The 20,288-nt window shown below is 44.9% G+C and overlaps 1 protein-coding gene across 2 annotated transcripts in view; it reads right to left on the reverse strand.

Moving 5' to 3' along the window:
- SGCG (sarcoglycan gamma) overlaps positions 1–18,960 on the reverse strand; it is a 678,395-nt gene extending 659,435 nt beyond the window's left edge. For both annotated transcript variants that reach the window (XM_073613440.1, XM_073613439.1), the window contains exon 1: positions 18,647–18,960. In XM_073613440.1, the coding sequence (XP_073469541.1) occupies positions 18,647–18,694 (48 nt within the window). In that variant the 5' untranslated portion in view covers positions 18,695–18,960. The remainder of the gene's footprint in view (positions 1–18,646) is intronic.
- Positions 18,961–20,288: the final 1,328 nt, after the last annotated feature.

Raw genomic sequence — 20,288 nt, forward strand, 5'->3', positions numbered from 1 at the left:
CATGTGACAGTTGTGACGGCCAATCATAGTGGTCACATGAATGTCTGTCTCCGCCTCCCAGCATTTAGTGTTAAAGGGCGGATAGAAGGGGTAAAAGGGAGGAGGAAGCAGTTTCTGAGAAAGAAGTACTTGGAGATTCTTTCTCATATATTAATTTATTTTCAAATAAATAAAAATAAATGGATTATATAAAAACAGTTTAACCACTTGCCAACCGCATATAGACGTGATTCTGCTCTACCGGGTAGGGGGCTAACCGCTTGTGTCCTTATTAGTCACAGCCCAAGCCGATGTGATTAGTCCCAGCACAAGCCGATCAGCGGGTGTCGCCAGTCGCTGATCTGCGAGGAAGAAGACAGGATAGAGCTCTGTATTGTTTACATATGCAGAGCTCTATCCCGCCTTCTTCCTCGCAGATCAGTCAGTGGCGGCGGTCATCCATTGGCCGGCACCCGCTGATCGGCTTGGGCTGTGACTAATAACGACACAAGCAGTGAGCCCCCTACCCGGTAGAGCAGAATCACGTATATCACGTATATATGTGGTTGACAAGTGGTTAAACTGTTTTATATAATCCATTTATTTTCAGCAGGGATGTGTTTTTTTTTTTGTTTCTCTGCAGGAAACAGGAAATAAACAGGTAATAAAAAAATAAGCAGGACTAAAAACCAGCACATTCAGTAGAGAAAGCACCTCACAGTACACACAAACATTTAACCCTTTGATTGCCCCTGATGTTTAATCCTTTCCCAGCCAGTATCTTTAGTACAGTAACAGTGCATATTTTTAGCACTGATCACTGTATTAGTGTCACTGGTTCCCACAAAGTGTCAAAAGTGTCAGATTGTCCGCAGCAATAATCGCAGTCCCCCCCATGATTGCTGCCATTACTAGTATAAATAAACTAAATAATAAATATACAATCTCCAGTATATATACCCCATAGTTTGTAGATGCTATAACTTTTGGGCAAACCAATTAATATAACGTATTTTTCAGCATATAAGAAGAACTTTTACACTTGAAAAAAAAAGGCAAGAATCAGGGGTCGTCTTATACGCCAGGTATAAAATGCAGCCCGCTGTATGTCAGCCCGTCGGATGTGCGGTAATACTGTATGTAGCTTCGGCTACATACAGTACACACCGGTGAGCCAATCCCGACGAGCAATGTATTCTTTTAATGAATATAGATCCTGCTCAGATTGGAGTAACAACCTCTGCCAATCCGAGCAGGCTTCAAACAGTAGCCTGCTCGGATTGGCTTCGAGAGTCGAGAGATTTCTTTTTTATTGGATATGTTTTATAGCAGAAAGTAAGAAATATTGGGGTTTTTTTTTTTCAAAATTGTCATTCTTTTTTGTTTAGACCTCTATCACACTGGGGCGTTTTTCAGGCGCTTTAGCGTTAAAAAAAGCGCCTGTAAAGCACCTGAAAGAAGCCTTATCTGCAATCCCAATGTGAAAGCCCGAGTGCTTTCACACTGGGGCGCTGCGCTGGCAGGGCGTCAAAAAATGTCCTGCAAGGAGCTTCTTTGCAGCGCTTTCGTGTTTTTGCCACCAGGCTGGGTGCGCCGATGGCCTGAGCCCTTTCACATTGCACCCCAGTGTGTTAAGGGTCTTAAGCAGCGCTTTACCAGCGTTTTTAGGGCGCTGGCAGTGTGAAAGGGCTCGGGCTTTCACATTGGGATTACAGATGAGGCTTCTTTCAGGCACTTTTCTTAACGCTAAAGCGCCTGAACAACGCCTGAAAAACACCCCAGTGTGAAAGGGATCTTATAGCGTAAAAAATATAAACCCCAGAGGTGATCAAATACCACCAAAAAAAAGCTATTTGTGGGACAAAAATGATATTTCATTTATGTACAGCTTTGCATAACCGCACAGTTGCCAGTTAAAGTAATGCAGGCCGTATAGCAGAAAATGGCCTGGTCATGAAGGGGGGTAAACCTCCTGGAGGTCAAGTGGTTAAAAACTGGTTAATATTAAAAAAGAACACTAATCACTCCTTACTCATGTTGCCCACAGTAACTGAATGTAACCTTCTGGTGTAAAGAGAAGTATAAATGGCTAGTTACCATCAGTAATGACACTATTTTTCCTTTGTACCGAGGTCTGAAAATAAGCAATGCAACAATAAAAATGAAGGTGAAAGGAAAACTCCACTTTTGCTCTCATTTTGATACAATAAATATAATCACAAAAACGTGTGATTTCCTAATTTAATGGTATTAAAAAAATGACCATTACATTTCAGTCTGGACACACTGTCGTTTCCTAAAATTGTCAAACTTCAATTCAAATCTTACGTCTTTTAGCTTGTCAATCTGCAGGCGTTCTGAACACGGTTTGCATACAGAACGCTTCCAGAAATCGAATTTCCTGCTTATGGAATTGGCTCTCCACTGTTCTCCAAAGTCTGTGCTGATTTGTAAATTTTAAGCATCCCACTGCATAGGCAATTCCATTGTTGGTGAAAACCTTCTAGGTTCATCCACACCTAAAAGAATTGGATTGCTCAGGTGATTAGAATGAAGGTAGACCCTTTCAATCAGAAATCGGTTTGAGGAAGGACATCAAACAGCAGTTTCTACAGAACACATAGGTATAAGGGCTCATTTAGACTAGCATCCCCCTATAAAGGGCATTAAGCGATGGATTGCTCTTTTAGAGGGCATTTGATAGGTGGTGACATAACACCTTCTCGCTGCCTGTTTTAAATCATAAAAGTCTGCACTAACGGGTCATGGAGCAAAGCATTCTCTGACTGGATGAGGTGGAGCGGTAGGGAGGTGATGCCACCCTCTCCACCTCATCCAATCAGAAAATGCAAAGCATTCAACGAATGGCTGAGCAGCTGACCTCCTGTGTTCACAATGCAGCCGCTCGGCCCTGGACCCAGAAGCAAATGAATATGACTGGAGTAGCAGTCTCTACTACAATGATTTCCAACTTCCAGGGTCATCGTCCAGGTATAGTATATACATACAGTAGTTATGTTGGTCTAAGCTAGACCAATGTAACTATGTATAAAATATACCATGCCTGGAATTCTTCTTTAAAACCCGCATAACATATATATTTTCTAACAGCAGACACCTTGTAGAATAAATGCTGGCAGTTTTTTTAGATTTTTTTAATGTCACACGATAATTGCACTACTATTTATCAAATCTATATTTTCAGTATATTTAGTGCACACAAAATAATACTCACTTTTTTTTGGTAAAATATAAAAGATGAAGTTGTGTCGAGTAAATAGATACCAAATATGTCAAACTTCAAAACAGCACATGTCCGTGAAACAGCGGCAAACCCCAAATTATCCATAGTTGATATGTTTGTATGTATGCAATTGTTTGGGCAGAGGCTTTTAAAAGAAGAATTTGTAGTTTTTTTTTTATTATATTATTATTATTAAACTTTCATTTTTTGAACATTTCTTTCTTCTTTAATATAACTTTATTGCTACCACAAGGGGGCTGATAAGCACAGATGTTCACTGATCTCCGGCAGCTCCATCATGATGGACCCAGGCACCCAGGAAGGACACACGGTGGAAGAGGCAAATTATTGAGCATGTAGAGGGTTAACGTGGTTGTTAAGCCACTCTAAGCTGTATACACCATCAGCGCTGTCTCCTATTGCATTGTCCCCCTCTGTGTGTAATTTATTTTTTTTAAATGTAAATACCTCATTTCAGAGCAGAGATCCGCAATCACATGACCGGCTGGCTATAGCCCCTACTCCTCTGACAGATGCAGTGGGTGGGGCCAAGATTCCCCCGCTGACGTCAGTCAGGAGGAGAGAGCCGACCGGTCATGTGATCATGGATCTCGGCTCTGAAATTAGGTATTTACAGCATTTTTTTATAAATCACACACAGAGGGGGGCACTGCAATAGGAGACAGAGCTGATGGTTCATAAATGTTACAGTTATTTAAGCAGCAGGAGCAGAGGGGTGGGTACTGTCACTAGCTGACAGGCAGGGAGGAGAGACAAAGGAGCGCAGAAGAAACAGATAGCAGGGTTGCGTATGACAGAGGCACGTAAATTGACCACGGTGTCAAGGCTCAGCAGTCATGATACACTGTGGTCAGTTTACATAGGGGAGGGTAGAAACTGGCAGGATCAGTGAGGTTTTTTTTAGGTATTACAGGGGGCCAAATGACAGAGCAAAAGCACATATATAACATGCTTTAAAGGAGCAGGCTCAGGCTCCCAGCGGCTTGCAGAGAGGCAGAGTCAGGTGCTGGTCCAGGATTGTGGGAGGATCCCGACCATATTGTCGCAATCTTTCCCCAGCCTGGACTGGCTCTGTGACATCAGCCGACTCCTCTAGAAATATCAATACAACCTAATATATAAATTAGAAAGCAATGTACAATAGAGGCGCCATTACACCCAACTTACAAACATAGCAGGCCATGGTCTGGGAATGTGTCACGGGTTATGGACAGAGCATTTTGACACAATTTAGATATGACATTTTACACTCATGCTGCTGGTGCTGAGTAAATGGCAGTGGAAACAAATAAGCTGCTCTGAGTCCTTCAATTGTCATTTCTGGACCCACAGCAGAAAGTCGTTTGGAGTTCAGGATTTCCAACCCTGCTCTGTGCCTGGACACTGGAAATTATTACTCAAAATCTCACCAGTTAAGCTGACCATACATTATTCAATTTTCTTAGGCCTGTCTGATTGCATACAACTGGAAGTGTTTAGGTTTGAAATCTAAAGGAAACTTGTATAATGTATGGCCGGCCATAGACTGTGTTCAGTATTGGATAATACTATGACCCTGAACACTGCCAAACTCAGTACAAACATTGTGATTTTATCTATCTAGAGGAAAACTGCTCAGCAAACCACATTTATAAGGAGAAAGCTTTCTTTTAAATTGTTAATTGTTTAATTCAGTTAACAAAACCATTAACAGGCATCTGAGCTGTAATTTAGTTCATAAGGATCCATTTACAATCCACCAGTACTTATAGTTTTATTCAACATAACAGAACAAACAACCAGTCAGGAATTTTATTTATTTATTTATTTCAGGTACTTATATAGCGCCATCAATTTACGCAGCGCTTTACATATACATTGTACATTCACATCAGTCTCTACCCTCAAGGAGCTTACAATCTATGTCCCTAACTCACATTCATACATACTAGGAACAATTTAGACAGGATCCAATTAACCTAACAGCATGTCTTTGAAGTGTGGGAGGAAACCAGAGTACCCGGAGGAAACCCACACAGGCACAGGGAGAACATGCAAACTCCAGGCAGGTGGTGTCATGGTTGGGATTCAAACCAGCGACCCTTTCTTTCAACAATGCATATTGTTCGGTGGTATATGATCAACAATGCTCACTCCCTGATGGCTAACAATCAACAATGTCCATTCCCTTGGTGGCCAATTATCAACTATGCACATTCCCTGGGGGTCAATGATCAAAAATGCACATTCCCTGGTGGCCAACAATCAACAATATTTCCCTGGAGGTTAACGATCAACAATGCATATTCCCTAGAAATCAATGATCAACTAAGCACATTCCCTGATGGCCAAAGATCAATAATGCTCATTCCCTGGTGGCCAATGACCAGCCATGCACATTCCCTGGAGGTCAAAGATCAATAATGCACATTCCCTGGTGACCATCGATCTACAATGCACATTCATTGGTGGCTAACAATCAACAATGCTCATTTCCTTGGTGACCAACCATCCTCGAAAAGCATCCCCTGGTGGCCAGGGATCAATAATGCCCATTCCCTGGTGGCTAACTATCAACAAATACCCATTTTACACACAAACCATAAATGTGCATACAGACAAAACAACCATATAAGAATAAAGTCCAAATGTCCATTCCCTGGTGATCACTGGTAAATAATGCCCATCCCCTGGTTGGAAGGAATAAATAATACAGATTCCCTGGTTGGCAATGATAATTAATGCACATTCCCTGGTGACCAGTGATCAACATTGTCATTTCCCTGGTGGCCAGAAACACCAATGTCTATTCCCTGGTGGTAAATAAAATCTATTCTCTGGTGGTTACAGATAAAAGCCAACTGATAGACAATGCACACTCCCTGTTTGTAAGTGATGAACAATGTCCATATCCTGATAGCCAATAAACAACAATGTCAATACCCTGCTAGCCAACGATCAACAATGTTTATACCATGGTGACCAGTGATCAACACTGTCCAGGCCCTGGTGACCAGTGATCAACACTGTCCATACCCTAGTGACCAGTGATCAACACTGTCCATACCCTAGTGACCAGTGATCAACACTGTCCATACCCTAGTGACCAGTGATCAACACTGTCCATACCCTAGTGACCAGTGATCAACACTGTCCATACCCTAGTGACCAGTGATCAACACTGTCCATACCCTAGTGACCAGTGATCAACACTGTCCATACCCTAGTGACCAGTGATCAACACTGTCCATACCCTGGCGATTAGTGATCAACACTGTCCATACCCTGGCGATTAGTGATCAACACTGTCCATACCCTGGTAATTAGGGATCAACACTGTCCATACCCTGGTAATTAGGGATCAACACTGTCCATACCCTGGCCTGGAGATCACCTATGCACTTTTCCTGGTGGCCAGTGATAACCAGTATTGTTTCCCTGGTGAGCAGTGATAAATACTTCTCATTCTCTGATGGCCAGTGATGAATAATGCCCTTTTCCTCGTGGCCAGTGATACATAATTAGTATGTAATTATTAGTGGCCAACAAGGAGTGGGTGATATTTATTGTTGGCCACTAATAATTACTGCCCCTTACCTGGTGGCCAGTGTTAAATAATATCTATTCCCTTTGTGGCTAGTGATAAATAATGCCCAATCTCTCCTGTCCATCAATAAATAATGCCCTTTCCCTGGTGGCCAGTGATAAATAAATGCCCATTCCCTCGTGGCCAGTGTTAAATAATGCCTACTCTCCCCTGGCCAGCAGCAAATAATGTCTCTTCCCTGGTGGCCAGCGATAAATAATACCCATTCTCCCGTGGCCAGTTAGAAATAATGCCCATTCCCTCATGGCCAGATATAAATAATGTCCCTTCCCTGATGGCCAGTGATGAATAATGCCCTTTTCCTTGTGGCCAGTGATACATAATTTAATGGTTGCCAACAATAAATATCGCCCACTTCTTGTTGGCCACTAATAATTACTGCCCCATACCTGGTGGCCAGTGGCAAATAATATCTATTCCCTTTGTGGCTAGTGATAAATAATGCCCAATCTCTCCTGGCCATCAATAAATAATGCCCTTTCCCTGGTGGCCAGTTATAAATAATGCCCATTCCCTTGTGGCCAGTAATAAATGTCCCTTCCCTGGTGGCCGGTGAGAAATAATGCTCATTCCCTCATGGCCAGTGATAAATAATGCCCAATCTCTCCTGGCCAGAAATAATGTCCCTTTCCTGGTAGCCAGAATGCTCCTGGCGTGTGCTATTGCGGCTACTCTACAGTCCATCGAGACCACTGCTCCAATCTACCATCCCTGTGTGCAGTATACAGCGTTTTTAGATGTGTTTTCAGAATAAATTGTGGTTTATGTTTGACATATACTGATCTGGCGCCCTCCATTATTGTTTACATGTCTTGAGGGGACCCCATACCCATCAAGGAGCTGCCGGTGACTGCACGTCTTTTCTCCTATCAAGCTTGCCACCCTTCTTCATATGTCTTCTATGGATTTTACATGACTATTTGTCTGCCAGTGGAGCGCTGACTCACCTGCTAATTTAGTGAGTGATTTGTGTTGAAGTACACATCAACTATCAGTACATGCATACAACCTATCAGTAAGTACACAACACCGTCCTAGCAATAACTACATAACACTTGGCAGTAAATACAAAAAAAAAAAAAAAAAAAAAACTAGGGATAAATACACAACACCTAGCCATAAGTACACATGGGGGCGGATTTACTAAAACTGGAGCACACAGAATCTGGTGCAGCTATGCATGGTAACCAATCAGCTTCTATGTTTTACTTTCAAAGCTTAGTTGAACAAGCTGAAGTTAGAAGTTGATTGGTTACTATACACATTTGCACCAGTTTTAGTAAATCTCCCTTATCACCTTGCAGTTAGCCCAGCAGGAGCGGGGGGGGGGGGGGGGGTTGGTCAGCGCAAACAAACCCTTCCAGGTCCTAACCTGCACACGGAGCCTCCAGCCTGGCCTGTCATGGCTCCCCTGATACCTGGGGTCTTCAGCCTTCTGATTGGCCGGGACGAGAAGCCGAAAACCGGAAATGACGCAATCGCGAATTTTGATTTGCTAAAAGCAAAAGTGGGAGGGTTCGGACAATGTCAAACAAGCCAATTAGACCCTCAGGTTCTAATCATGCGCTTGTGAGAAGTTGATGGAGCTAATAGACAGCTATTAGTCCAGCTCCCAGCACACTTTAAGATGTTATAAAATGTTAGTCATATCATAATTTAAGAATAAATCATTCTGTGAACTTTGAGGGGGTGGCGCTGAACTCTGGGGAGGTGGCGCCCCTGCGCCCCTTATGGACCGGCCGCCACTCAAATCCAGCACATAACAGTAATGCCCCGTACACACGATCGGAAATTCGGCCAGCAAAAGACCGATGAAAGCTTTTGGTCGGAAAATGCGACCGTGTGTATGCTCCATCGGACTTTTTCTGGCGAAATTCCCGCCAGCAAAAGATTGAAAGCAGGTTCTCAATTTTTCGGTCGGAAAAAGTTCCTATCCGAAAATGCCATTGTACAAATTCCAACGCGCAAAATTCCTACGCATGCTCGGAAATAATTTGATGCATGCTCGGAAGCATTGAACTTCATTTTCTCGGCTCATCGTAGTGTTGTATGTCACCGCGTTCTTGATGGTCGAAAGTTCAGAGAACTTGTGTGACCGCGTGTATGCAAGACAAGCTTGAGCGGAATTCCGTCGGAAAAACCATCCAGGTTTTTTCTGATGGAAAATCCGCTTGTGTGTACGGGGCATAAGTGTGTAACACCTAGCAGGAAGTACATATAAGCTCAGTAAGTACACAGAGCCTGGCAGTAAGTACATAACACCTTGCAGTAAGTCCAGCACATACAGTGCCCTGAAAAAGTATTCATACTCCTTGAAATATTCCACATTTTCTCATGTTACAACCAAAAATGTAAATGTATTTTATTGAGATTTTATGTAATAGACCAACACAAAGTGGCACAAAATTGTGAAGTGGAAGGAAAATGATACAAATAAATATGTGAAAAGTGTGACGTGCATTTGTATTCAGCCCCCCTGAGTCAATACTTTGTAGAACCTCCTTTCACTGCAATTACAGCTGCAAGGCTTTTTGGGAATTTCTCTACCAGCTTTGCACATATATAGAGTGATATTTTTGCCCATTCTTCTTTGTAAAATAGCTCAAGCTCTGTCAGATTGGATGGAGAGCGTCTGTGAAAAGCAATTTTCAAGTCTTGGCACAGATTCTCAATTGGATTTAGGTCTGGACTTTGACTGGGCCATTCTAACACATGAATATGCTTTGATCTAAACCATTCCATTGTAACTCTGGCTGTATGTTTAGGGTCGTTGTCCTGCTGGAAGGTGAACCTCCACCCCAGTCTCAAGTCTTTTGCAGACTCTAACAGGTTTTCTTCTAAGATTGCCCTGTATTTGGCTCCATTCATCTTCCCATCAACTCTGACCAGCTTCCCTGTCCCTGCTGAAGAAAAGCATCCCCGCAACTTGATGCTGCCACCACCATGTTTCACAGTGGGGGATGGTGTGTTCAGGGTGATGTGCAGTGTTAGTTTTCCGCCACACATAGCGTTTTGCTTTTAGGCCAAAAAGTTCAATTTTGGTCTCATCTGACCAGAGCACCTTCTTCCACATGTTTGCTGTGTCCCCCGCATGGCTTCTTGCAAAATGCAAATGGAACTTTCTTTCAACAATGTCTTTTTTCTTGCCACTCTTCAATAAAGGCCAGATTTGTGGACTAATAGTTGTTCTGTGGACAGATTCTCCCACCTGAGCTGTGGATCTCTGCAGCTCCTCCAGAGTTACCATGGGCCTCTTGGCTGCTTCTCTGATTAATGCTCTCCTTGCCCGGCCTGTCAGTTTAGGTGGATGGCCATGTCTTGGTAGGTTTGCAGTTGTGCTATACTCTTTCCATTTTCCGATGATGGATTGAACAGTGCTCCGTGAAATGTTCAAAGCTTGGGATATTTTTTTTTATAACCTAACCCTACTTCAAACTTCTCCACAACTTTATCCCTGGACCTGTCTGGTGTGTTCCTTGGCCTTCATTATGCTGTTTGTTCACTAAGCTTCTCTAACAAACCTATGAGGGCTTCACAGAACAGCTGTATTTATACTGAGATTAAGTTACACACAGGTGGACTCTATTTACTAATTAGATGACTTCTGAAGGCAATTGGTTCCACTAGATTTTAGTTAGGTATCAGAGTAAGGGGGGCTGAATACAAATGCACGCCACACTTTTCACATATTTATTTGTAAAAAAGTTTGAAAGACATTCATCATTTTTCTGCCACTTCACAATTATGTGCCACGTTATGTTGGTCCATCACATAAACCCCCCCCCCAAAAAAAAAAATAAATAAATTTACGTTTTTGGCGGTAACATAACAAAATGTGGAACATATCAAGGGGGTATGAATACTTTAAGGCCCTGTAGCAGTAAGTACATATAATCTCCGCAAGTTCACAGAACCTAGCAGTAAGTACACAACTCCTAGTAAGTCCAGCATCTAGCAGTAAGTTCAACAACTAGCAGTAAGTACACAGGGCTTATCAGTAAGTACACAGTACCTACATACAGCCTGGTAGTAAGTACATAACATCTAGCAATGAGTACACGGCAATTAGCAGTAAGTCCACAAAACCAAGCAGTACATAACACCTTGCAGTAAGTCCAGCACCTAGCAGTAAGTCCACCTAGCAGTAATAACACCTAGCAGTAAGTCCAGCACCTAGCAGTAAGTCCAGCACCCTAGCAGAATATCCACTTAGCAGTAGGTGCACCTAGCAGTAAGTCCACCAAGCAGTAAGTCCACTTATAAATAAGTCCACTTATAAATAAGTCCACTTATAAATAAGTCCACTTAGCAGTAAGTGCACCGCCTAGCAGTAAGTCCACCTAGCAGTAAGACCAGCACCTAGCAGAAAAAGTCCAGCACCTAGCAGAAAGTCCACCTAGCAGTAATTACACCTAGCAGCAAGTCCACCTAGCAGTAATTACACCTAGCAGTAATTACACCTAGCAGTAATTACACCTAGCAGTAATTACACCTAGCAGTAATTACACCTAGCAGTAATTACACCTAGCAGTAAGTCCACCTAGCAGTAAGTCCACCTAGCAGTAAGTCCACCTAGCAGTAAGTCCACCTAGCAGTAAGTCCACCTAGCAGTAATTACACCTAGCAGTAATTACACCTAGCAGTAAGTCCACTTATCAATAAGTGCGCCTAGCAGTAAGTCCAGCACCTAGCAGTAAGACCAGCACCTAGCAGTAAGACCAGCACCTAGCAGTAAGACCAGCACCTAGCAGTAAGACCAGCACCTAGCAGTAAGACCAGCACCTAGCAGTAAGACCAGCACCTAGCAGAAAAAGACCAGCACCTAGCAGAAAAAGACCAGCACCTAGCAGAAAAAGACCAGCACCTAGCAGAAAAAGTCCAGCACCTAGCAGAAAAAGACCAGCACCTAGCAGAAAAAGACCAGCACCTAGCAGAAAAAGACCAGCACCTAGCAGAAAAAGTCCAGCACCTAGCAGAAAAAGTCCAGCACCTAGCAGAAAAAGACCAGCACCTAGCAGAAAAAGTCCAGCACCTAGCAGAAAAAGTCCAGCACCTAGCAGAAAAAGTCCAGCACCTAGCAGAAAAAGTCCAGCACCTAGCAGAAAAAGTCCAGCACCTAGCAGAAAAAGTCCAGCACCTAGCAGAAAAAGTCCAGCACCTAGCAGAAAAAGTCCAGCACCTAGCAGAAAAAGTCCAGCACCTAGCAGAAAAAGTCCAGCACCTAGCAGAAAAAGTCCAGCACCTAGCAGTAAGTTCACAGGGCTTATCAGTAAGTACACAGTACCTAGCAGTGACTACATACAGCCTGGTAGTAAGTACATAACATCTAGCAATGAGTACACGGCAATTAGCAGTAAGTCCACAACACCAAGCAGTACATACATAACACCTTGCAGTAAGTCCAGCTCCTAGCAGTAAGTACACTTAGCAGTAGGTACACCTAGCAGTAAGTCAAGCACCTAGCATTAAGTCCACTTAGCAGAAAGTCCAGCACCTAGCAGCAAGTCCACTTAGCAGAAAGTCCAGCACCTAGCAGCAAGTCCACCTAGCAGCAAGTCCACCTAGCAGCAAGTCCACCTAGCAGCAAGTCCACCTAGCAGCAAGTCCACCTAGCAGCAAGTCCACCTAGCAGCAAGTCCACCTAGCAGCAAGTCCACCTAGCAGTAAGTCCAGCACCTAGCAGTAAGTCCAGCACCTAGCAGTAAGTCCAGCACCTAGCAGAATATCCACCTAGCAGTAAGTCCACTTATCAATAAGTCCACTTATCAATAAGTCCACTTAGCAGTAAGTGCACCGCCTAGCAGTAAGTCCAGCGCCTAGCAGTAAGTCCAGCGCCTAGCAGTAAGTCCAGCGCCTAGCAGTAAGTCCACCTAGCAGTAAGACCAGCACCTAGCAGAAAAAGTCCAGCACCTAGCAGGAAGTCCACCTAGCAGTAATTACACCTAGCAGCAAGTGCACCTAGCAGTAAGACCAGCGCCTAGCAGTAAGACCAGCACCTAGCAGTAAGACCAGCACCTAGCAGTAAGACCAGCACCTAGCAGTAAGACCAGCACCTAGCAGTAAGACCAGCACCTAGCAGTAAGACCAGCACCTAGCAGTAAGACCAGCACCTAGCAGTAAGACCAGCACCTAGCAGTAAGACCAGCACCTAGCAGTAAGACCAGCACCTAGCAGGAAGTCCACCTAGCAGTAATTACAGCACAGAGCAGTAAGTGCACCTAGCAGTAAGTCCACCTAGCATAAGTACACTTAGCAGTAAGTCCAGCAGCTAGCAGTAAGTCCACCTAGCAGCCAGTCCACCTAGCAGCCAGTCCACCTAGCAGCCAGTCCACCTAGCAGCCAGTCCACCTAGCAGCCAGTCCACCTAGCAGCCAGTCCACCTAGCAGCCAGTCCACCTAGCAGCCAGTCCACCTAGCAGCCAATCCACCTAGCAGTAAGACCAGCACCTAGCATAAGTACACTTAGCAGCAAGTCCAGCACAGAGCAGCAAGTCCAGCACAGAGCAGCAAGTCCAGCACAGAGCAGCAAGTCCAGCACAGAGCAGCAAGTCCAGCACAGAGCAGCAAGTCCAGCACAGAGCAGCAAGTCCAGCACAGAGCAGCAATTACACCTAGCAGCAAGTCCACCTTGCAGCAAGTCCACCTTGCAGCAAGTCCAACTAGCAGCAAGTCTATTTAGCAGTAATTACACCTAGCAGTAAGTCCACTTATCAATAAGTGCACCTAGCAGCAAGACCAGCACCTAGCAGAAAAAGTCCAGCACCTAGCAGAAAAAGTCCAGCACCTAGCAGAAAAAGTCCAGCACCTAGCAGAAAAAGTCCAGCACCTAGCAGAAAAAGTCCAGCACCTAGCAGAAAAAGTCCAGCACCTAGCAGAAAAAGTCCAGCACCTAGCAGAAAAAGTCCAGCACCTAGCAGAAAAAGTCCAGCACCTAGCAAGAAGTCCACGTAGCAGTAATTACACCTAGCAGTAAGTCCACCTAGCAGTAATTACAGCACAGTGCAGTAAGTCCACCTAGCAGTAATTACAGCACAGTGCAGTAAGTCCACCTAGCAGTAATTACAGCACAGTGCAGTAAGTGCACCTAGCAGTAAGACCAGCATCTAGCATAAGTACACTTAGCAGTAAGTCCAGCAGCAAGTCCAGCGCCTAGCAGAAAAAGTCCAGCGCCTAGCAGAAAAAGTCCAGCGCCTAGCAGAAAAAGTCCAGCGCCTAGCAGTAAGTACACAGGGTTTATCAGTAAGTACACAGTACCTAGCAGTGACTACATACAGCCTGGTAGTAAGTACATAACATCTAGCAATGAGTACACGGCAATTAGCAGTAAGTCCACAACACCAAGCAGTACATACATAACACCTTGCAGTAAGTCCAGCTCCTAGCAGTAAGTACACTTAGCAGTAGGTACACCTAGCAGTAGGTACACCTAGCAGTAGGTACACCTAGCAGTAGGTACACCTAGCAGTAGGTACACCTAGCAGTAAGTCAAGCACCTAGCAGTAAGTCCACCTAGCAGTAAGTCCAGCACCTAGCAGTAAGTCCAGCACCTAGCAGTAAGTCCAGCACCTAGCAGTAAGTCCAGCACCTAGCAGTAAGTCCAGCACCTAGCAGTAAGTCCAGCACCTAGCAGTAAGTCCAGCACCTAGCAGTAAGTCCACCTAGCAGTAATAACACCTAGCAGAATATCCACTTAGCAGTAGGTGCACCTAGCAGTAAGTCCACCAAGCAGTAAGTGCACCGCCTAGCAGTAAGACCAGCACCTAGCAGCAAGTCCACCTAGCAGTAATTACACCTAGCAGCAAGTCCACTTATCAATAAGTGCACCTAGCAGTAAGTCCAGCGCCTAGCAGTAAGTCCAGCGCCTAGCAGTAAGTCCAGCGCCTAGCAGTAAGTCCAGCGCCTAGCAGTAAGACCAGCACCTAGCAGTAAGACCAGCACCTAGCAGTAAGACCAGCACCTAGCAGTAAGACCAGCACCTAGCAGAAAATGTCCAGCACCTAGCAGAAAAAGTCCAGCACCTAGCAGAAAAAGTCCAGCACCTAGCAGTAAGTCCACCTAGCAGTAATTACAGCACAGAGCAGTAAGTGCACCTAGCAGTAATTACACTTAGCAGTAAGTCCAGCACAGAGCAGTAAGTGCACCACAGAGCAGTAAGTCCAGCAGCTAGCAGTAAGTTCACCTAGCAGCCAGTCCACCTAGCATAAGTACACTTAGCATAAGTACACTTAGCAGTAAGTCCAGCACAGAGCAGCAAGTCCAAGTGCAGCAAGTCCACCTAGCAGCAAGTCCAGCACCTAGCAGAAAAAGTCCAGCACCTAGCAGAAAAAGTCCAGCACCTAGCAGAAAAAGTCCAGCACCTAGCAGAAAAAGTCCAGCACCTAGCAGAAAAAGTCCAGCACCTAGCAGAAAAAGTCCAGCACCTAGCAGAAAAAGTCCAGCACCTAGCAGAAAAAGTCCAGCACCTAGCAGTAAGTACACAGGGTTTATCAGTAAGTACACAGTACCTAGCAGTGACTACATGCAGCCTGGTAGTAAGTACATAACATCTAGCAATGAGTACACGGCAATTAGCAGTAAGTCCACAACACCAAGCAGTACATACATAACACCTTGCAGTAAGTCCAGCTCCTAGCATTAAGTACACTTAGCAGTAGGTACACCTAGCAGTAGGTACACCTAGCAGAAAGTCCACTTAGCAGAAAGTCCACTTAGCAGAAAGTCCACTTAGCAGAAAGTCCACTTAGCAGAAAGTCCACTTAGCAGAAAGTCCACTTAGCAGAAAGTCCACTTAGCAGAAAGTCCACTTAGCAGAAAGTCCACCTAGCAGTAATAACACCTAGCAGTAATAACACCTAGCAGTAATAACACCTAGCAGTAATAACACCTAGCAGTAAGCCCAGCACCTAGCAGAATATCCACTTAGTAGTAGGTGCACCTAGCAGTAAGTCCACCAAGCAGTAAGTCCAGCGCCTAGCAGCAAGTCCAGCGCCTAGCAGCAAGTCCAGCGCCTAGCAGCAAGTCCAGCGCCTAGCAGCAAGTCCAGCGCCTAGCAGCAAGTCCAGCGCCTAGCAGCAAGTCCAGCGCCTAGCAGCAAGTCCACCTAGCAGCAAGTCCACCTAGCAGCAAGTCCACCTAGCAGTAATAACACCTAGCAGTAATAACACCTAGCAGTAATAACACCTAGCAGTAATAACACCTAGCAGTAAGCCCAGCACCTAGCAGAATATCCACTTAGTAGTAGGTGCACCTAGCAGTAAGTCCACTTAGCAGCAAGTCCAGCGCCTAGCAGCAAGTCCAGCGCCTAGCAGCAAGTCCAGCGCCTAGCAGCAAGTCCAGCGCCTAGCAGCAAGTCCAGCGCCTAGCAGCAAGTCCAGCGCTTAGCAGCAAGTCCAGCGCTTAGCAGCAAGTCCAGCGCCTAGCAGCAAGTCCAGCGCCTAGCAGCAAGTCCACCTAGCAGCAAGTCCACCTAGCAGCAAGTCCACCTAGCAGCAAGTCCACTTAGCAGCAAGTCCACTTATCAATAAGTGCACCTAGCAGTAAGTCCAGCACCTAGCAGTAAGTCCAGCACCTAGCAGTAAGACCAGCACCTAGCAGTAAGACCAGCACCTAGCAGTAAGACCAGCACCTAGCAGTAAGACCAGCACCTAGCAGTAAGACCAGCACCTAGCAGTAAGACCAGCACCTAGCAGTAAGACCAGCACCTAGCAGTAAGACCAGCACCTAGCAGTAAGACCAGCACCTAGCAGTAAGACCAGCACCTAGCAGAAAAAGTCCAGCACCTAGCAGAAAAAGTCCAGCACCTAGCAGAAAAAGTCCAGCACCTAGCAGTAAGTCCACCTAGCAGTAATTACAGCACAGAGCAGTAAGTGCACCTAGCAGTAATTACACTTAGCAGTAAGTCCAGCACAGAGCAGTAAGTCCACCTAGCAGCCAGTCCACCTAGCATAAGTACACTTAGCAGTAAGTCCAGCACAGAGCAGCAAGTCCAATTGCAGCAATTACACCTAGCAGCAAGTCTATTTAGCAGTAATTACACCTAGCAGTAATTACACCTAGCAGCAAGTCTACCTAGCAGTAATTACACCTAGCAGTAAGTCCACTTATCAATAAGTGCACCTAGCAGTAAGACCAGCACCTAGCAGTAAGACCAGCACCTAGCAGTAAGACCAGCACCTAGCAGTAAGACCAGCACCTAGCAGAAAATGTCCAGCACCTAGCAGAAAATGTCCAGCACCTAGCAGAAAATGTCCAGCACCTAGCAGAAAATGTCCAGCACCTAGCAGAAAAAGTCCAGCACCTAGCAGTAAGTCCACCTAGCAGTAATTACAGCACAGAGCAGTAAGTGCACCTAGCAGTAATTACACTTAGCAGTAAGTCCAGCACAGAGCAGTAAGTGCACCACAGAGCAGTAAGTCCAGCAGCTAGCAGCAAGTCCACCTAGCATAAGTACACTTAGCAGTAAGTCCAGCACAGAGCAGCAAGTCCAAGTGCAGCAATTACACCTAGCAGCAATTACACCTAGTAGCAAGTCCACCTAGCAGAAAAAGTCCAGCACCTAGCAGAAAAAGTCCAGCACCTAGCAGAAAAAGTCCAGCACCTAGCAGAAAAAGTCCAGCACCTAGCAGAAAAAGTCCAGCACCTAGCAGAAAAAGTCCAGCACCTAGCAGAAAAAGTCCAGCACCTAGCAGTAAGTTCAACAACTAGCAGTAAGTTCAACAACTAGCAGTAAGTTCAACAACTAGCAGTAAGTACACAGGGTTTATCAGTAAGTACACAGTACCTAGCAGTGACTACATACAGCCTGGTAGTAAGTACATAACATCTAGCAATGAGTACACGGCAATTAGCAGTAAGTCCACAACACCAAGCAGTACATACATAACACCTTGCAGTAAGTCCAGCTCCTAGCATTAAGTACACTTAGCAGCAGGTACACCTAGCAGTAAGTCAACCACTTAGCAGAAAGTCCACTTAGCAGAAAGTCCACTTAGCAGAAAGTCCACTTAGCAGAAAGTCCACTTAGCAGAAAGTCCACCTAGCAGTAATAACACCTAGCAGTAATAACACCTAGCAGTAATAACACCTAGCAGTAATAACACCTAGCAGTAATAACACCTAGCAGTAATAACACCTAGCAGTAAGCCCAGCACCTAGCAGAACATCCACTTAGTAGTAGGTGCACCTAGCAGTAAGTCCACCAAGCAGTAAGTCCACTTAGCAGTAAGTCCAGCGCCTAGCAGTAAGTCCACTTAGCAGCAAGTTCACTTAGCAGCAAGTTCACTTATCAATAAGTGCACCTAGCAGTAAGTCCAGCACCTAGCAGTAAGTCCAGCACCTAGCAGTAAGTCCAGCACCTAGCAGTAAGTCCACCTAGCAGTAATTACAGCACAGAGCAGTAAGTGCACCTAGCAGCCAGTCCACCTAGCATAAGTACACTTAGCAGTAAGTCCAGCACAGAGCAGCAAGTCCAATTGCAGCAATTACACCTAGCAGCAAGTCTACCTAGCAGTAATTACACCTAGCAGTAAGTCCACTTATCAATAAGTGCACCTAGCAGTAAGTCTAGCACCTAGCAGAAAAAGTCCACCTAGCAGTAAGACCAGCACCTAGCATAAGTACACTTAGCAGTAAGTGCACCACAGAGCAGTAAGTCCAGCAGCTAGCAGAAAAAGTCCAGCAGCTAGTAGAGAAACAAACTATAGGCTCCCAGTCCAATCAGTCAGTGAGTGAGTACTGTAGTAGGACTCACCTGAAGTCCCGGTAATGGTAGTACTAGGAGTAGTAATAGTAGTACTAGGAGTAGTAGTAGGACTCACCTGAAGTCCCGGTCCTGTCAGGGAAATGGAATCTGTTTGTATATTCATTCCCAGAGGAATGGCGATCCCGGGACTGGCTGGGCTTCATCCAGGCAACTTTTCTCAGTCCTCGCCCTGTCGGGGTGTCATCAGTGTGAGTCCTGCCGGGGTGTGATCACTAGAGGGAGAAGCCCCAGCCATGCACGGAGTGAGCGGGCGGCTCCAGGAGAACACACACAGCTGTATGAGGGGAGCGGAGACATGAGTGAGAGGAGCCCGCTGTTCTACAATCAGCGCAGCCCGCTAATCCCTTTAGATGTGTACACTTCCCAACGTGGCCGCTAGGTGGTGCTGCTGCTTATTCATCAATCAATTGCTCGGTTGCATTGTATCAGATAAGATTGCAGCGCAGCCCAGACTCACCATAGGGGAGAGGAGAGGGTGTGACTGAGACCTCTTGCAGACCAATAGACAAGCAGTCCCTGTATTGATTACAAAGCTTTAACCAATCATTTTCACACACAGCAATATAATATCTCTAGCACTGACCATGGTAGAAAGTCTATGATTTTTGAAATTTATATCATTTTTATTACACAAATAGAGCTTTCTTCTGGTGGTATTTGATCACCACTTGGCTATCTATTTTGTGCTAAAAATGAAAAAACACTGACAATTAAAAAAAATATTTTTTTACTTTCTGCTATAAAACACATCCGATAAAAAAAAAAAAACAAAAATCAAATTTCTTCATACATCTTGGACAAAAACATCCCAATTAGTGACTGTTGACTGGTTTATAATTATAGTATAAAATTACTGGTTTGTGTGAAAGTTATAGCATCTATAAACGATGGTATACATACCGGAACTTTTATTTTTTATACTAATGGCAGCGATCAGTGACTTATAATGAGACGGTGATACTGCGGTGGACAATCTGACACTAACTGATGTTGGGGGGAACTGACTAACTGCCACTGACATCACCACTGGCATTAATACAGTGATCAGTGCTAATACCATACACTGTCACTGTAACTAATGACACTGGCTGGAAAAGGGTTAACATCTAGGGCGATCAATGGGTTAAATACATTCCTAACAAGGCTTAATGTGTGTAAAGTGTGCTGCTTTTTACTACTGATCTCTAAGTTTTTCATCCCTGCTTTGCAGGGATGAGAAACACAGAGATTGTTCCCTCTGTACAGAGCACTGTGTTAAATGTGCACACAGAGCTCTATGCTGTGAATGTACTGTACACAGCCAATCAGCATGTCCCGGCCATAAATCATTTGCTAGGACTTGCTGACAGGCTCCTGCTGTATACAATCACAGGGGATGCCGTAAGTAGGCAGAGACGTACGGGTACTGCCTTGCACCATGCAGAGGCCGATTGAACTTTACGAAATGTCTGTGATATTTCAGTAAGGTTACTTTAAAGACAAAAAAAAGTGCACAGTGCAATGCACCGAGATCAGCACATCAGCACTGCACTGATCCAGCCGGACTGCACCACACATAAGCTACTGCTGGTGTGAATTAGCCTTTATAAAGGGCTTGAGTTTGGCCTCAATTGTTAGTGTATCTAATTTTAATGGGTTTTTTAATGGGTACATCTAGCGCTGCCCTCCCCCAGACTGACAATGCTGCTGTCCAAAGG

Source organism: Aquarana catesbeiana, linkage group LG02, assembly GCF_042186555.1.
Source record: "Aquarana catesbeiana isolate 2022-GZ linkage group LG02, ASM4218655v1, whole genome shotgun sequence".
NCBI classification, from domain to species: domain Eukaryota; kingdom Metazoa; phylum Chordata; class Amphibia; order Anura; family Ranidae; genus Aquarana; species Aquarana catesbeiana.